At 40.6% G+C, this 14,356-nt stretch overlaps 1 protein-coding gene across 1 annotated transcript; it reads left to right on the forward strand.

The window, feature by feature from the left end:
- The first annotated feature begins 11,137 nt into the window (after nucleotides 1–11,137).
- On the forward strand, nucleotides 11,138–13,537 carry LOC135105307 (CD209 antigen-like protein C). The gene is made up of 4 exons (XM_064013512.1): nucleotides 11,138–11,296; nucleotides 12,328–12,513; nucleotides 12,774–12,834; nucleotides 13,226–13,537. Exons 1-4 carry the CDS (start codon nucleotides 11,248–11,250, stop codon nucleotides 13,392–13,394), a joined length of 465 nt encoding a protein of 154 aa, XP_063869582.1. The 5' UTR covers nucleotides 11,138–11,247; the 3' UTR covers nucleotides 13,395–13,537.
- Nucleotides 13,538–14,356: the final 819 nt, after the last annotated feature.

Here is a 14,356-nt window from a genome sequence, read left to right on the forward strand (position 1 = left end):
TATATATATATATATGGAGCTTTGGGTCAGTTCAAGGCCGCTGCTCACCGTGACTTGCCCGACGAGCATTTAGTGAAAACCTAAGTGTCCATCATGATTATCCTAACCCGGTCAAGGGAGGCTCACGCCACACGGCTGCATTGGGGGTAGGGTGATGTACGTGTTCAGTGGGGTGGCTCAGACGTTATATAATCAACATAAGTAAGCTCTTGGAGATTATCTAATTAGTCTCTTGTAAGTCAGAATAATTACATGAAACTAGAGATTACCAAACCGAGGACCTTACCGGACCCATTACTTAACTCTTTGATTTTGAGGCAGCAGGTATCAAACTTAACATCTTCTAAGCTAAGCTCAAGTGTCCCCATACACCGAGTAACTTCTTGGAGATTGAAAACCGAGGCCCTCACAAGACTCAATATATTCGTAGCTCTTTGATTTTAAGACTGCAGTCATTAAGCTTAACAGTATCATCTAATCTGAGCTCGTGTAAATTTAAGGTTCAAAATTAAAATCAGTTTACTCCAGTTTGAATTCAGAGCAAAATATTTTCTACATGTTGATATATTTCACGGCAACCAGAGAACACAGCATGTCTGTGAAGCTGACATTCCATAATTAGTAAAGTTACCATTATAAAGATATCAGTTTCTTCCGTATGACAACTGGCGAAAGAAAAAAAAAATCAAGAACTAGAAAATCAGAAGAAAGAAATTATTATGGCCACCGACTTGGTTTATTTGAATGTCAGGGGTTTTAAACATCAAGCCAACAAGAGACTATGTGGCAGAGAAACTGCTATATACTCATGCTTGTTACAAGTGAATAGCTGAAGCGGCAACGAAAAGAAAACAACGAAAGATAGGGAGAAGGCGTAAGAGTTGCCAAGAAAGCCACACAGCCGTAAAGCTAAGAGAAAGAGAGAGAGAGAAAAAAAAATTAATCAGACCCTTTCTTATCTTTATACTTTAAATGTAGGTCTAGAGAAGTGGAATAAAGAGGCGGAGTGTGCAGTGAATGATGTGTAGAATAAGTCGCACCGTAAAATATCTATAAGATTTTTTTACGCTGAAGCAGGTTTTGCGTGATCTTATAGGTACAGTAGGAAGGAACCTCTTGGAGTCTCTGGAGTCACTGAGCGCTTTATGAATAAACAGACCATTCCCTGAGGAGCCTTGTTGAAGAAAAAAAAAAAAAACTAGCACTTATTCAGTAGGTTGTAATATCGACTGTTTCTTGTTGACTGTGAGTTGAAAAACCCGAGTAAAAAAAAAAGTTTAAGAGATTTTATTTATTTTTTTATTTTTTTATTTTATTTTTTCTTTATTCTTCATTTTTACATGTATCAATTTAAATATGCAATCAGAAAGTAGTCTAGAGTGAAACAAAAGGTTCCAAGTGTTTTTTTTTTTTAATGTAGGAGGGCCACTGGCCAAGAGCAACAAAAAGTATTATAAAAAAAAAAAAAAAAAGGCCCACTGAGGTGCCGGTCCCCGAACAATCAAAAATGGTCGCCAAAAATTAAAGGATAAGTGTCTTGAAATCTCTCTTGAAAGAGTTTAAGTCACAGGAAGGAGGAAATACAAAAGCAAGAAGGGATTTCCAAAGTTTACCAGAGAAAGGGATGAATGACTGAGAATACTGTTTAACTCTTGCATTAGAGAGGTGGACAGAATAGGAGCGAGAGAAAGAAAAAAGTATTATGCAGCGAGGCCGCGAGAGAAGGGGAGGCATTCAGTTATCAAGTTCAGAAGAGAAGTTAATATGAAAATAGCGGTGGAAGATAGCAAGAGATGCAACACTGCGGTGTTGAGAGAGAGGCTGAAGACCGTCAGTTAATTAGAGGAGAGGGGTTGATAAGATGAAATGCTATTGATTCCACCCAGTCTAAAAGAGCGGTATGAGTGAAACCCCCCCATACATGTGAAGCAAACTCCATACATGGACAAATAAGGCCCATGTGCAGAGTTAGCAGCTTGGGGAGGGGGGGGTGATAAAAACTGGCGGAGACGACTCAGAACACCTAACTTCATAGGAGCTGTTTTAGCCAGAGATGAGATGTGAAGTTTCCAGTTTAGATTATAAATAAAGGACAGACTGAGGATGTTCAGTGTAGAAGAGGGGGGCAGTTGAGTGTCACTGAACACACTGAACCCGACACAACCTTCCAGATAACTATCTGGAAGGTTGTGTCGGGTTGAAAGATGGAAGAATTGAGTCTTTGAGACATTGAACAATACTAAATTTGCTCTGCCCCATTCAGGAATTTTACAGAGATCAAAAGTCAGGCGCTCTGTGGCTTCCCTGCGAGAACTGTTTACTTCCTAAACGGTTGGACATCTACGAAAAGACGTGGAAAAGTGCAGGGTGGTATCATCTGCGTAGGAGTGGATAGGACAAGAAGTTTGGTTTAGAAGATCATTGATGAATAATAAGAAGAGAGTGAGTGACAGAACAGAACCCTGAACACTGTTAATAGATTTAGGAGAACAGTGATCGTCTACCACAGCAGCAATAGAACGGTCAGAAAGGAAACTTGAAATGAAGTTACAGAGAGAAGGATAGAAGCCGGACAATTTGGAAATCAAAGCTCTGTGCCTGACTTCATTAAAAGCTTTTGATATGACTAAACCAACAGCAAAAGCTTCACCAAAATTCCTAAAAGAGGATGACCAAGACTCAGTAAGGAAAGCCAGAAGAACAGCAATAGAGCGGTCTCGACGGAACCCATAATAGTGATCAGATAAAAGTTTGTGAAATGATAAATGTTTAAGAATCTTCCTGTTGAGGATAGATTTAGAATTTTAGATAAGTAGGAATTAAACCAATTGGACGATAGTTTAAAGGATCAGAACGGTCACCCTTTTTTTAGGAACAGGCTGCATGTTGGCAAACGTCAAGCAAGAAGGAAAGATAGATGTTGATTGTTAGAGTTGAAAGAGTTTGACTAGGCAGAGTGCATGCACGGAGGTACAGTTTCGGAGAACAATAGGAGAGACCTCATCAGGTCCATAAGCCTTCCGAGAGTTTAAGCCAGCGAGGGCATGGTAAACATCACTGTGAAGGATTTTAATGGGTAACATGAAATAGTCAGAGGGTGGAGGAGAGGAAGGAACAAGCCCTGAATCATTCAAGGTAGTTTTTAACAAAGGTTTGAGCAGAGTTCAGCTTTAGAAATAGATGAGATGGCAGTGATGCCATCAGGTTGAAATAAAGGAGGGAAATATGAAGAAGCAAAGTTATTGGAGATGTTTTTGGCTAGGTGCCAGAAGTTACGAGGGGAGTTAGATTTGAAAGATTTTGACACTTTCTATTAATGAAGAACGGACACTTATTTAGGTCATGGTGATACAGATTGGTCCGGTTGGACAAAGCCTGTGTTAACTTGTACTGTACAGGAAATGAACGTGTCAGGTTTGAGTAATTTTCCATTTTTTTATGCATATGTACTACATATATAGGCCTTATTTATCAATATTATATAGAACTAAATTTTAATATGTAAAATATTTAAAAGTGCGAGACGTACGTAGAGTTTTGTACAGTTACACAAGTAATGCTACAGTAAGTTTACTTCATAAGCTTAACGGATCTATGTAGCTGAGAGGGGCAGCAGGTCACCACGGTTAGGTAAGATGGTGCTGCGGTGGAGGCTGCGTGGTCATCAGTAACACGAATGAGGTGTGCCATGTTCTCGTTCTTGGGACCATATTCGGAAACACTTCTGCGCCTCATCTCCACCTCATTTAAAAGACTCTAGTTGAAATAACATGGGTTGTTAAGGGTGTGTTTTTTTTTTTATGGTCCTAGTGACAGATTAACAAATATCTACATTATTAACTGAATAAACACTCTCGAGATCCCGATTATTCATCTCTGTGGCTTTTGAATATAGCCGTGGTGAGAGAACAAAGAGTTTCTGAACACAGGCTTGGTTACGCTATCATGTGCAGACGCAAATACACAGTCTGCTACATAGTGCTGATGCCGCGAGAATACAAGTACTTCTCTCTCTCTCTCTCTCTCTCTCTCTCTCTCTCACGTTTTGTACCATTTCATCTCTACATCCAGTTCTGTCCTACTCTTCCCCGCTTCATCTCTCCTTTCCAGTCACGAACATTTCATTCCCATAATTCCCTGCTTCCTTAACTCTTTCACTGCTATCTAACATTTAATCACAAACAATCGACACGTTACAATTATCTTTTTTTATTATTATTATTATTTTCTACTGCCACTTCCGGACTCTATATTTCTAATCCCTTTTTCTGTTATTTTAGTGCTTGTAAAGACTTTCGTAGTGATTTTAGTGTAGTTGGGACTGAGCCCCCTACTGGACCTTTTTTTTCACTTTTTCGTTGTCCTTGGCCAGTGCTCTCTCTTACATAAAAAAAATAAAAAAAATAACAATGTTGTATATCAGTCGTCAACCTATGATCACCTGGCCTCCTCTTCACCATGTTCTGCAGCCAGGCCAGAGTTCTTCACCGTCACCGCCTCCACTCCACGCCCTCCAGCAGATCACTTGGGAGTTACCGGGAGATTAGCGTGGAATGGTTATCCAAGGAACTTCAGGGAGGCAGCCGGCCTTGGGCTTCATCATGTTGGGGACAAGTATAATCGGCTCAGCTGGGATAGCTCTGCCAGGTTTTCACGAGGGAAGTAATACTGCTTGTCTAAAAATAGATTTCCCAGAACTAAGTAAAAAGATCGAAAATAAGTATATTATTCACATAAGTGCCTCACTCATATGAAGGCTATCATCTCCTCTCGGTATGAGTGAAAACCGTATTGCTGACACAGCTACACTCACACCTCCGGGTTACTAAGTTGGCCAGCTTTTTTGGAATCAGCTCCCCAAGATTAACTTTTTTGGGGGACAGTGCATTTTAAGTGGCTTTTTTTTTCTAGGCCAGAATCCTTTATGAAATATGTATGTATGTCTACATAAAAGGGAAAAAAGCATAGGTGGTTGGTGACGCATTAATGTTGGTCACGATGAGTGCTTGGGTTTTCGAAAAGCAGGAAAGGGGGAGCGTCAAAGGATCAAGGGATGGGGTATCCAAAGAAATTGCAGCAGCGACACGCAGGCCAGGTATTTTTACCTGACGAGTCAATGTCAGTCTTATATTAATGTATACGTATATATATGCACTGCAGTGCATGAATACATACACACATACATATATGTATGTATCTTGTATTGTATTACATTATCCAAGAAAAACGTATATATATGAACCGCCTTTTCCAGGCGCAACGAACCTGGGAAACTTGAAAAGCGTCCCTGCACGAGAATTCCGGCAAACCGTACCTAAGAGCTGAATTCTCAAAAGAAAAAAGTTTCTCTAGGGCTAAATTACCGTTTTTAATTCCACCAATGGTTCAAAGGTTAATTAATGTTTTGTTCTTTCTTTGTGTCCCTTTGTGTTCACTTCGGTAATGACATACTGTAAAATAGGAGTGTACCGACCCGATATTAATTACTGGGCCGGGTTTACAGTGAGTCGGAACAAAATTAAAATAAAGTGTCATTTCAGATAGTGTATTTGCACATGTAGATTAAAAGTGATGTGATTCCATCTCTCTCTCTCTCTCTCTCTCTCTCTCTCTCTCTCTCTCTCTCTCTCTCTCTCTCTCTCTCTCTCTCTCTCTCTCTCTCTCTCTCTCTCTCTCTCTCTCTCTCTCTCTCTCTATACCTGTAATACCCTGAACCCAACCCTTCTCAACGCTCCCTTCTCGCCACCCCAGGCCGTCCCCACGTAAGTGTAATGAGACGTGCTTGCCCATTCGAGTGACGTTTTACCCCACAGACGGTTCGCAGGCAAGTTAACCACGGTCATCCACGCCCCATTGCGACATAGGATCTGAGGATTTTTTTGTAGTGTGTACAAATCAGGTCTGGTTTCGCTGAATGGCCAACTACATCTGGTTGCTACTTAACTTACGACACTGCCGGTCTTGATCATTCAGGGATCTGCGTTTAATATCTTAAAAGATTTTTTTTCCCTTTTTCCTTTTTTTTTTTTTTTTGTAAAGTTTAAAGATTCGTTCTATCACATGTCTCTCCTCGTAGTGATTTCACGCCAATATTTATGCCTTGCAAATGTTTCTGCTTCTAAACGTTCGAGCAGTCATGACGATTAAGGTTTCTTCAGTTACTCTTAAATCTTACGTACACGTAATCCGTGACTCTTCAAAACATGAAAGACGTGCAATCTTCTCCCAACCCCCACTCTAAAAAGAAAAAGTAAATTTATAAGTATGATTATTTTTGCAATCTCATTCGCAGCTCTTAGCACCAGACGAGGTCCTTTGGCAGGTGGTGGGCGGGGCATTTCTGCCTTAATCTTCACCCTACTTGACCTATAACGGACTGAGAGGTCACTCAGTGTACTCCGGAGTTTTTTCTTTGACACTCAGTGTTGTCGTTAGGCACCGTAATGTGGAAACTGAATGAGACAGGCGAAGCAACAATAAGGTCATAATAGCACCGGCTAGGATTACGAGAGAACACTGCCTCTCCTACCGAGAATCTGCCGTCTACTAAGATCAAACTTGGATCAAACTCACAATTTGGGTTTAGGAAAGGCAGTGTGCCTGAGAGCCGCCCGACCCCCACGCAACATCTCAAAAGCCTGAAGGGAGCGGACTGCAGCCAATACCATCACCCACTGACCTCACACTTCACTCTTTTGGGGGATCCAGGAAAATACCATTTTACCTGTTAGTGAGGTAAAAAATCAATCACCCTTTCCTTCCAATATCATTTCCTTTTGCTTTTTCAGTAAAGCAATCTTCATAGGCGCCATAAAGGAAAGGTTGATGATCATTCAGCCCACACGGGAACACTTCCATCTCGGCACAACAATGGGTCGCGGCGGCCAAGTCTTGTCACACGAACGGTCCACAGAGTAATCATTCTTGGCATCAGCTGGGCCACCGCCAGGCCAGGAGGTCCCCTGCCAATTGTATGGTTCCGAGGACATATCTGCCGTCCTTTCTCAGGTCACGCACCCCACGCCTACACACAGCCACCTCCCTGAAAAGCATCTTAACCCGGATGAGGAGCTTCTGATCCCGGGAATATTGAACTAAGATGAAAAGGCATCGTGTATCAATATCAGTGCATCACACACTGATACACGATATTTTCCGCTTCTCATCTCGAGGCCAGATCAGAGAAAACGTGTTTCTTGACAGTAATGTGAGGGGCGGCAAATGAGAGACACTGATGAACATTAAAAATCAGCAACCAAGAAAAATGTAGCTCAGTAGCATGTAAGGGTTGGCAAAACTTCACGTACCCATCCTCTTATGACTAACACACACACACACACACACACACACAAAGAGAGAGAGAGAGAGAGAGAGAGAGAGAGAGAGAGAGAGAGAGAGAGAGAGAGAGAGAGATTTTCGTATACTTTTCCCCAGAGAGCCGTGTCAACCTGTTAAGAAGTTTCACGCAGTAAATAAAAGTTAACGTAATTTCCGACTTGACTGACTCAAACAGCATGCACCATTATCAAAAAATAAAAAAAATGAAAATAAATCCCTCCGTCGGGGCACTGGTTGTGAGATGACTCGAACAGACTCAGAAATCAAAGTGTTAGTGCCAGTTTAATAGGGAGCTTTAAGACACGAATAGGTAATTTTATGAATAGCTATGATCGTTGGATACGAGTGGGAAGGTAGGTATTATACTGGGACTGTCCAATGTGGGCCTGCTAGCTTACTGCAGCTTCCCCTCTTTAAGTTCATAAGTTCAAAGCCTTTATTGTGTTATCCTGGGAAGCGAGCCTGCACACCCACATCTGTCTAAATATGTAATAGTGTACAATCTTGAATAAAACTATTTTTCAATCAATACACTGCAAGACGGATATAGATAAAAAAAAAAAAAAAAAAAAAAAATAGAATAGTCACTCATAAAGAAATACGACATATACATTCTCTATTATTGTTGCTTTGTAGCACACACTCAATTATATCTCCTATATGTCTGGTTTATGTTAGGCGAGCGAAAGCCTTTGACTCCAAGCAACAAAGGCCAGATTCTTAAAACACGTTGTTCACTTGGTAGACCATAACATTTTTAAAAATCAAAAGTGAATAGTCCGGTTCTCATTATTTTTTTCTTTTTTTTCTTTCTTTCCACTGAATGCATAATTCTTGTTAAACTATCGCGACATTCATTACAACTTTGATTATCAATATACAGCGTTAATACATTAGTGGGAAATATGTTAAGACCTGATCTGAAAGCCATCATGAGGTTAATGTTTAGTTTTGAATAATCTTAAAAATAAACGATAGCTCAGTTCAATGAACAACCCGAAACTTATAACACTATAGATGCCATGTATAAGCTTTTAAATGTGGCAAACATGCGCTTTAAAGAACTAATGACAAACGGAAAAAAAGGCTGAAAGATAACACGCTTAGTGTGTCTTTAAGTGGGTATATAAATTTACGTCCTAATATGTTGGCAGCAATGTATGTGTGTAAATATATGAGAAAAGATTCTTATAAGATTCGTGTAAGTCTTAAAAAATAATTATATATTCAAGAGGTGCCTCGTGTAGGTCAACTACAGGCTTCTGCAGTCATCATATTTTCTTATGTTCCTAGGAAACCAGAAACATAATGGATAAACATGATCTATAACTGGAAATATTGACGTAGTATAGATTCATGGAAAATGTTGTAAATGGCCTTGGTCTGGCAGTGGACTTGTAAAAGTAGAAATATCTTACAAAATTAAAACGAGTGACTGATTTTGATGTAACAGCTAGATCATATACCAACGTGCTAAAGGCGATATTACATAAGAACAAAAGAAAATAAGGAAAGCTGCAAGAAGTCGAAAGACCTACATGTGCTGCAGGAGGAAACAGTAGGCACCTACCGAAACCATAATTACTCCCAGTGAGGTCTGAACCACTGGATCAGGGGGTGCTGTGAACTTATTATTAAACCCAGGTGTGACCTCACTGAACGTTTCCCTTTGTGTCTCACAATACAAGGGAGCAGTCATAGCCTGCCCTCAAAAACAACTCTTTCTTCTCACAAAACTACAAGCACCTAATTACACACACACACACACCCTTCACTCAAAATTAAAAATTATCACGGCGACTCCTACACCTGCCTCAGAGTCCCCATCTGAGGAGGGGATCACAGATGTCCCCAGGTCGGACTGCTCCTCTGGTATCGACCCTAAGTGTCTTGACACCCACCTCAACTTTTTCTTCATTAACTTCCGCAGCCTTCTTAGATCTTAGATCTCCTTCATCCTTCAACTCGACACAACCTTCCAGACAACTATCCCCTCTTCTTCAATGACACTCAGCTGTCCTCTTATACACTGAACATCCTCGGTCTGTCTGGAAACTTCACATCTCATCTCTAGCTAAAACAGCTTCTCTGAAATTAGGTGTCCTGAGACATCTCCGTCAGTTTCTTTCACTTCTCCCCCTCCCCCCTCCGCTAACTCTGTACAATGGTCTTACCCGTTCATGTATGGAGTATGCTTCACATGTCTGGGGCGTTCCATTCATACCGCTCTTATAAACAGGGTGGAATCAAAAGCTCTTCATCTCATCAACTCCTTTCCTCTAACTGTCTTCAGCCTCTTTCTCACCGCCGCAATGTTGCATCTATTGTTATCTTCTACCGCTACTTTCATGCTAACTGCTCTCCTGATCTTACTAATTGCTTGCCTCCTCTCCTCCCTCGGTCTCGCTGCACAAGACTTTCTTCTTTCTCTCACCCCTATTCTGTCCACCTCTCTAGTGCAAGAGTTAACCAGTATTCTCAATTATTCATTCCTTTCTCTGGTAAACTCTGGAATTCCCTGCCTACTTCTGTATTTCCGCCTTCCTATGGCTTGAACTCCTTCAAGAGGGAGGTTTCAAGACAAGTATCCTTCAATTTTTTGACCACCGCTTCGGACACTATTCGGGGGCCGACATCCCTTGGCCAGTGTCCCTCCTACATAAAAAAAAAAAAAAAAAAAAAAAATGGTAGTCCCTGAACGAAAACCTATTTCACTTTGTATTGAATTAATCCTAAATCAAATCTTATAACTAATAAATACATGATCTCTAGAAATAACAGAGTCGCAGTTGGTGCTGACAAAGGTGCTTGAGGGTGTAATCAGGCGCATTGGCTAACGTGCACGCGTGGGAAGGAATCAGGTGCGCTTTTTCAGATAATTCCTCACTCCTCAGACACACGCACTTCAATACGAGGCCACAACATTCCCTTCTCTCTCCCACAAATCCTTCCTTGTATTTTTTTTTTTTTTTCAACTCCCCAACTCATTATCTCTCTTGCCAACCTTTTTCTTTTTTTTCAGTTATTCTCTCTCTCTCTCTCTCTGACAGACAAAGTAGCTATTCAATACATAAATAAATAAATAAATAAATCATAGAGAGATACTATAAATATAAAATGCGACAGCGTACCTACATTACGTGACACTTATTCATCCTTCCCGTTATTTATCTCGTAAAGTGCATGAGAGAGAGAGAGAGAGAGAGAGAGAGAGAGAGAGAGAGAGAGAGAGAGAGAGAGAGAGAGAGAGAGAGCAGTAACGAGGGATTTGAGCCAACAAAAGAAAGCCAACATCTTAACGAAGTGGAAGAAGGAGAGGAGGTGAAAAAAGACTGAAGGAGAAAGAGGATAGAAAGCAACGCACTACAAGAGAAAAGCTGAAGGCGTGGGAGATACCATGTGTGATTCGAGATACGCGAAGGACAGGGGGAGGAGTGGGCAGGCGTGAGAAGAATGGGAAAGAAAGGGGAGAAGTGAGGGAGAGATGCATGATGTTAGATTGTGTACGTGTTATTTGATAAACTAATTACAGGAATACACAAGAGATAGTGAGCTGTGTGTGTGTGTGTGTGTGTGTGTGTGTGTGTAGCCATGAGAAGTATGACTACATGCACATTAACATACACACACACACAGACACACACACACACACACACACACACATGGATGCAGAAATTCATGTAAAGAGGAAGCAGGTAATAATGGGAGATGGAAGGAAGAGGAGGAGGAGGAGGAATCATGGAAACAAAGATAAGACAATTCTCTGTTCTGAATACACCAATAAAGGGAAGAGGAGGGGGGAGAAGAGATAAGAGATGAAGGGGGAAGAGGAGGCAGTGGACAAGCAATAACACACCTTGGTATATCTTAGCTAGCCTTGCATTGCTCATCAACATTCTGCCTGCCACAATGATGCAACTGCTGCTCCTCACGCTCTCCATGGCCGTCCTGAGTGCCGGTAAGAAGAGAACGTCCTTAATTAACTCTTTAACTGCTACGAATTCTTGAGTTAAATAAGATATGCTGCAAGTTTAAAGAATATTTTCGAAAGACCTCTGGTAGCAAAAGGAGATGATAAAATAGCTCAAAGCCTCTGATGTCTTATTTTAGCTCTGTTATGTCGTCAGTAGTTACCGGAGTGAAGTAACGAGGGTACAGCAGTCAGAGGGTCAAAAACACTTAACAAAGGTGTTCAGTATTGATCTTAACCTTCTAACTACAATTCAAATCATGTGCGGCCAATACAAACGGATTGTTAACATCGACGTGGCCGTGCGTCATTCTGACCAGTGTGAAGGAGTGCTGCAGCATGGAAGCCTCACACAATGACAAAACTCTATTCTAAGCCTGAGTCATGGAAATGCAAGAATGTGTGTGTGTGTGTGTGTGTGTGTGTGTGTGTGTGTGTGTGTGTGTGTGTGTGTGTGTGTGCATAGGTCAGGGTTTTCTTTATTATTATTATTTTTTACTTTCCTATGCTGTCAAGAAAAAGTTCACAGCTATTATATTTTTATGCATTTTTTTATACCAGGTTAGAGTTTTTTTCTTGTATTATCTTACCTGCAAGTGTTGGCGACCAAGAATTGACACCTCCCTTCCCTTGATATTTGCAGTAGTCATCTAGCAAAATAAACTCTACCACCCATTCTCACTACTCATATTCCATCCGTCTACTTTTCTCTTACACATAGCGAATGGATCGGGAAAGGAAACCAAATGCAGACCATTAACTTTTCACACAACCTAACACTCGACCAGAAGTAAAGGACACTTCGAAGCTAAATCTAACACTACCAGATAACATCCTAATCTCCTTGTAAATGCAGTGTGTGCAATTCTAAACTGAAGTGTGCCAAATTGAACATGATTTGTATAGTGCCAATTCTTCATGTCTACCAGCTGTTGTATTCTATTAGTTTACAATAATACTAACTCGATACGTGAATCGCTTGTCTCTGTTGGTATTACTCCCTTCATTCCCTCCATAAGGTCTGGATTGCTCCCGTCCATTCAATAATGTCGGAGAGCGGTGCATCTTCATTGACCCCTGGGAAACAGGCACCATGTCACAAATCCGGGACGTCTGCAAAGTCTACGGTGGAGATCTCATCTGGTTTGACAGTGACACAGATTGTGATTTCTATCGAGACCTTCTGACACACATTCACGAGAACAGTAAGTAGCTAGCAGGCATCTTCTGTTAATTTCTTTTCTTATGCTAGCAAATACCATAAAGGATCACAACCACCATGGAAATGCTTAATTTACTGGAGGCAGAATTATCAATGGGATCAATAAAACTCTCTCTGTCTCTCTCTCTCAAATCGAAAAAATCGATTCTAATAAAAAAAATTACCTTCTAACTTACTGAACTTTCCCCATGGTGTTTCCACATCCCTATGCAGGACCTTAAGCTTACTCTCCCCTTTCTACAGGCCTCAACGAGAAGGACTACTGGATGGGAGTCACAGATGAGGGCCATAATGAAGTTTGGAAGTATGTACTTGTATACCTTCCTGCATTTGTTCAACTATATTCAGATAGAGTACTCAACAGATTTTGCCTTTACGGTTTTGGTTTAAGAGGGATTACCTAGTTTAAATATTATGAAAGAGCCATATCATTAATTTTCCTGATTAACTTAAAAAATAAAGGCACACTGAAATACATAATGGGCAGCATTGTATTTAAGATTGTTAAACTGTAATCTAAAAAAGATGTGCCTCTTCCACTGCCCTTTTGTGATACTACATCAGTCCATCAGGAACATACACAGCCATGATGTCTGGTACACTGAAGGTGCAAATGTAACACTGTGATGAGGTAACACATGTGAGACTGAAAAAGCAGTCTTTTACATCTACATCACTTACTACAACACTCACAGGTACTTGAAAAATAATCAACTGGTGCGTGATGGTCCTCCATACTGGGATGCAGGCTTCCCTACCAGCTCAACAACAATGAACTGTGCCATCCTTGCTGTGAAGAGAGGCTACTACTGGGAGGAGGTCGAGTGTACTGCCATCCACTCCGCTATCTGTCGTAAAACCTAGACCTGGCAATGCTCACCTCTATAAGGCACCACATTTCCATGGTCATGCAACACACAGCTGCCTTTCATCCGTGGTCCAATACATGTAGCAAAATCTTGCATACTGTTACAAAAATAAAGAAGTAAAATATTACGCAAGATAAATTGTGTAGTACATTGTGTCAACTTTATACATACAACAGTGTGTGTGTGTGTGTGTGTGTGTGTGTGTGTGTGTGTGTGTGTGTGTGTGTGTGTGTGTGTGTGTGTGTGTGTGTGTGTGTGTGTGTGTGTGTGTGTGTCACTTTGCCTATCAGCTTCTAAGAGTTGAAATACTTAGAGTGCAGTTACAAAGGAAGGAGTATCAGGTCAGGTGGCACATCTCACAATCTCTATAAGTAGGAAGATATTTAGTCAAAATGAGCATTACGATGACAAAGCCACCATTATAACAATACTCATGAACAACTTAATGTTCATAATACCAGTAATACTACACAAGATCTTCTGTTAAATATCTACTTATACCAATATTCATGCAGTACAGTTCAATCTAAGTACATTTAAGTACTTTCCAAAGAGTGACCCCATTTGAGATACAATGGAAAATTAATCAGAAAGACAATAGAAACTGTGATAGTTAAGTCTACCAGGCACTTATATTGCCAAGCCTGACTAGTCAATGTGAAGATCTAAATGTAGTGACCAGAGATTAAAATATTATCTTGAGACTTGACAATCATTTGGTCACAATGTCCAAGATAATGCACTTTATACCTCCTTGTCAAGGGTTCAATCCAAACCCTCTCATCTAAACTTCAGATCAGTTTCTCAGTGTTTTAATGATGTTCCAAAGAGATGCATTACAATAACTCATATAATGAAATACGAGAAAAGAAAAGCAGCCAGAAATCTAACCTGTGACAAGGCACCAATCCAGTCATAATGATCACCAAGGTTTTAGTGGAGTTTGATCAACTTTGT

The sequence above is a fragment of the Scylla paramamosain genome, chromosome 1, assembly GCF_035594125.1.
Source record: "Scylla paramamosain isolate STU-SP2022 chromosome 1, ASM3559412v1, whole genome shotgun sequence".
NCBI lineage: Eukaryota > Metazoa > Arthropoda > Malacostraca > Decapoda > Portunidae > Scylla > Scylla paramamosain.

Bases quoted from the DNA above. Each gene is read 5' to 3' on its own strand.
- LOC135105307 (XM_064013512.1), top strand. From the start codon at position 11,248: ATGATGCAACTGCTGCTCCTCACGCTCTCCATGGCCGTCCTGAGTGCC. The intron at 12,514-12,773 runs GTAAGTAGCTAG...CCCTTTCTACAG, and splicing joins GACACACATTCACGAGAACA to GCCTCAACGAGAAGGACTAC. The intron at 12,835-13,225 runs GTATGTACTTGT...CAACACTCACAG, and splicing joins GGCCATAATGAAGTTTGGAA to GTACTTGAAAAATAATCAAC.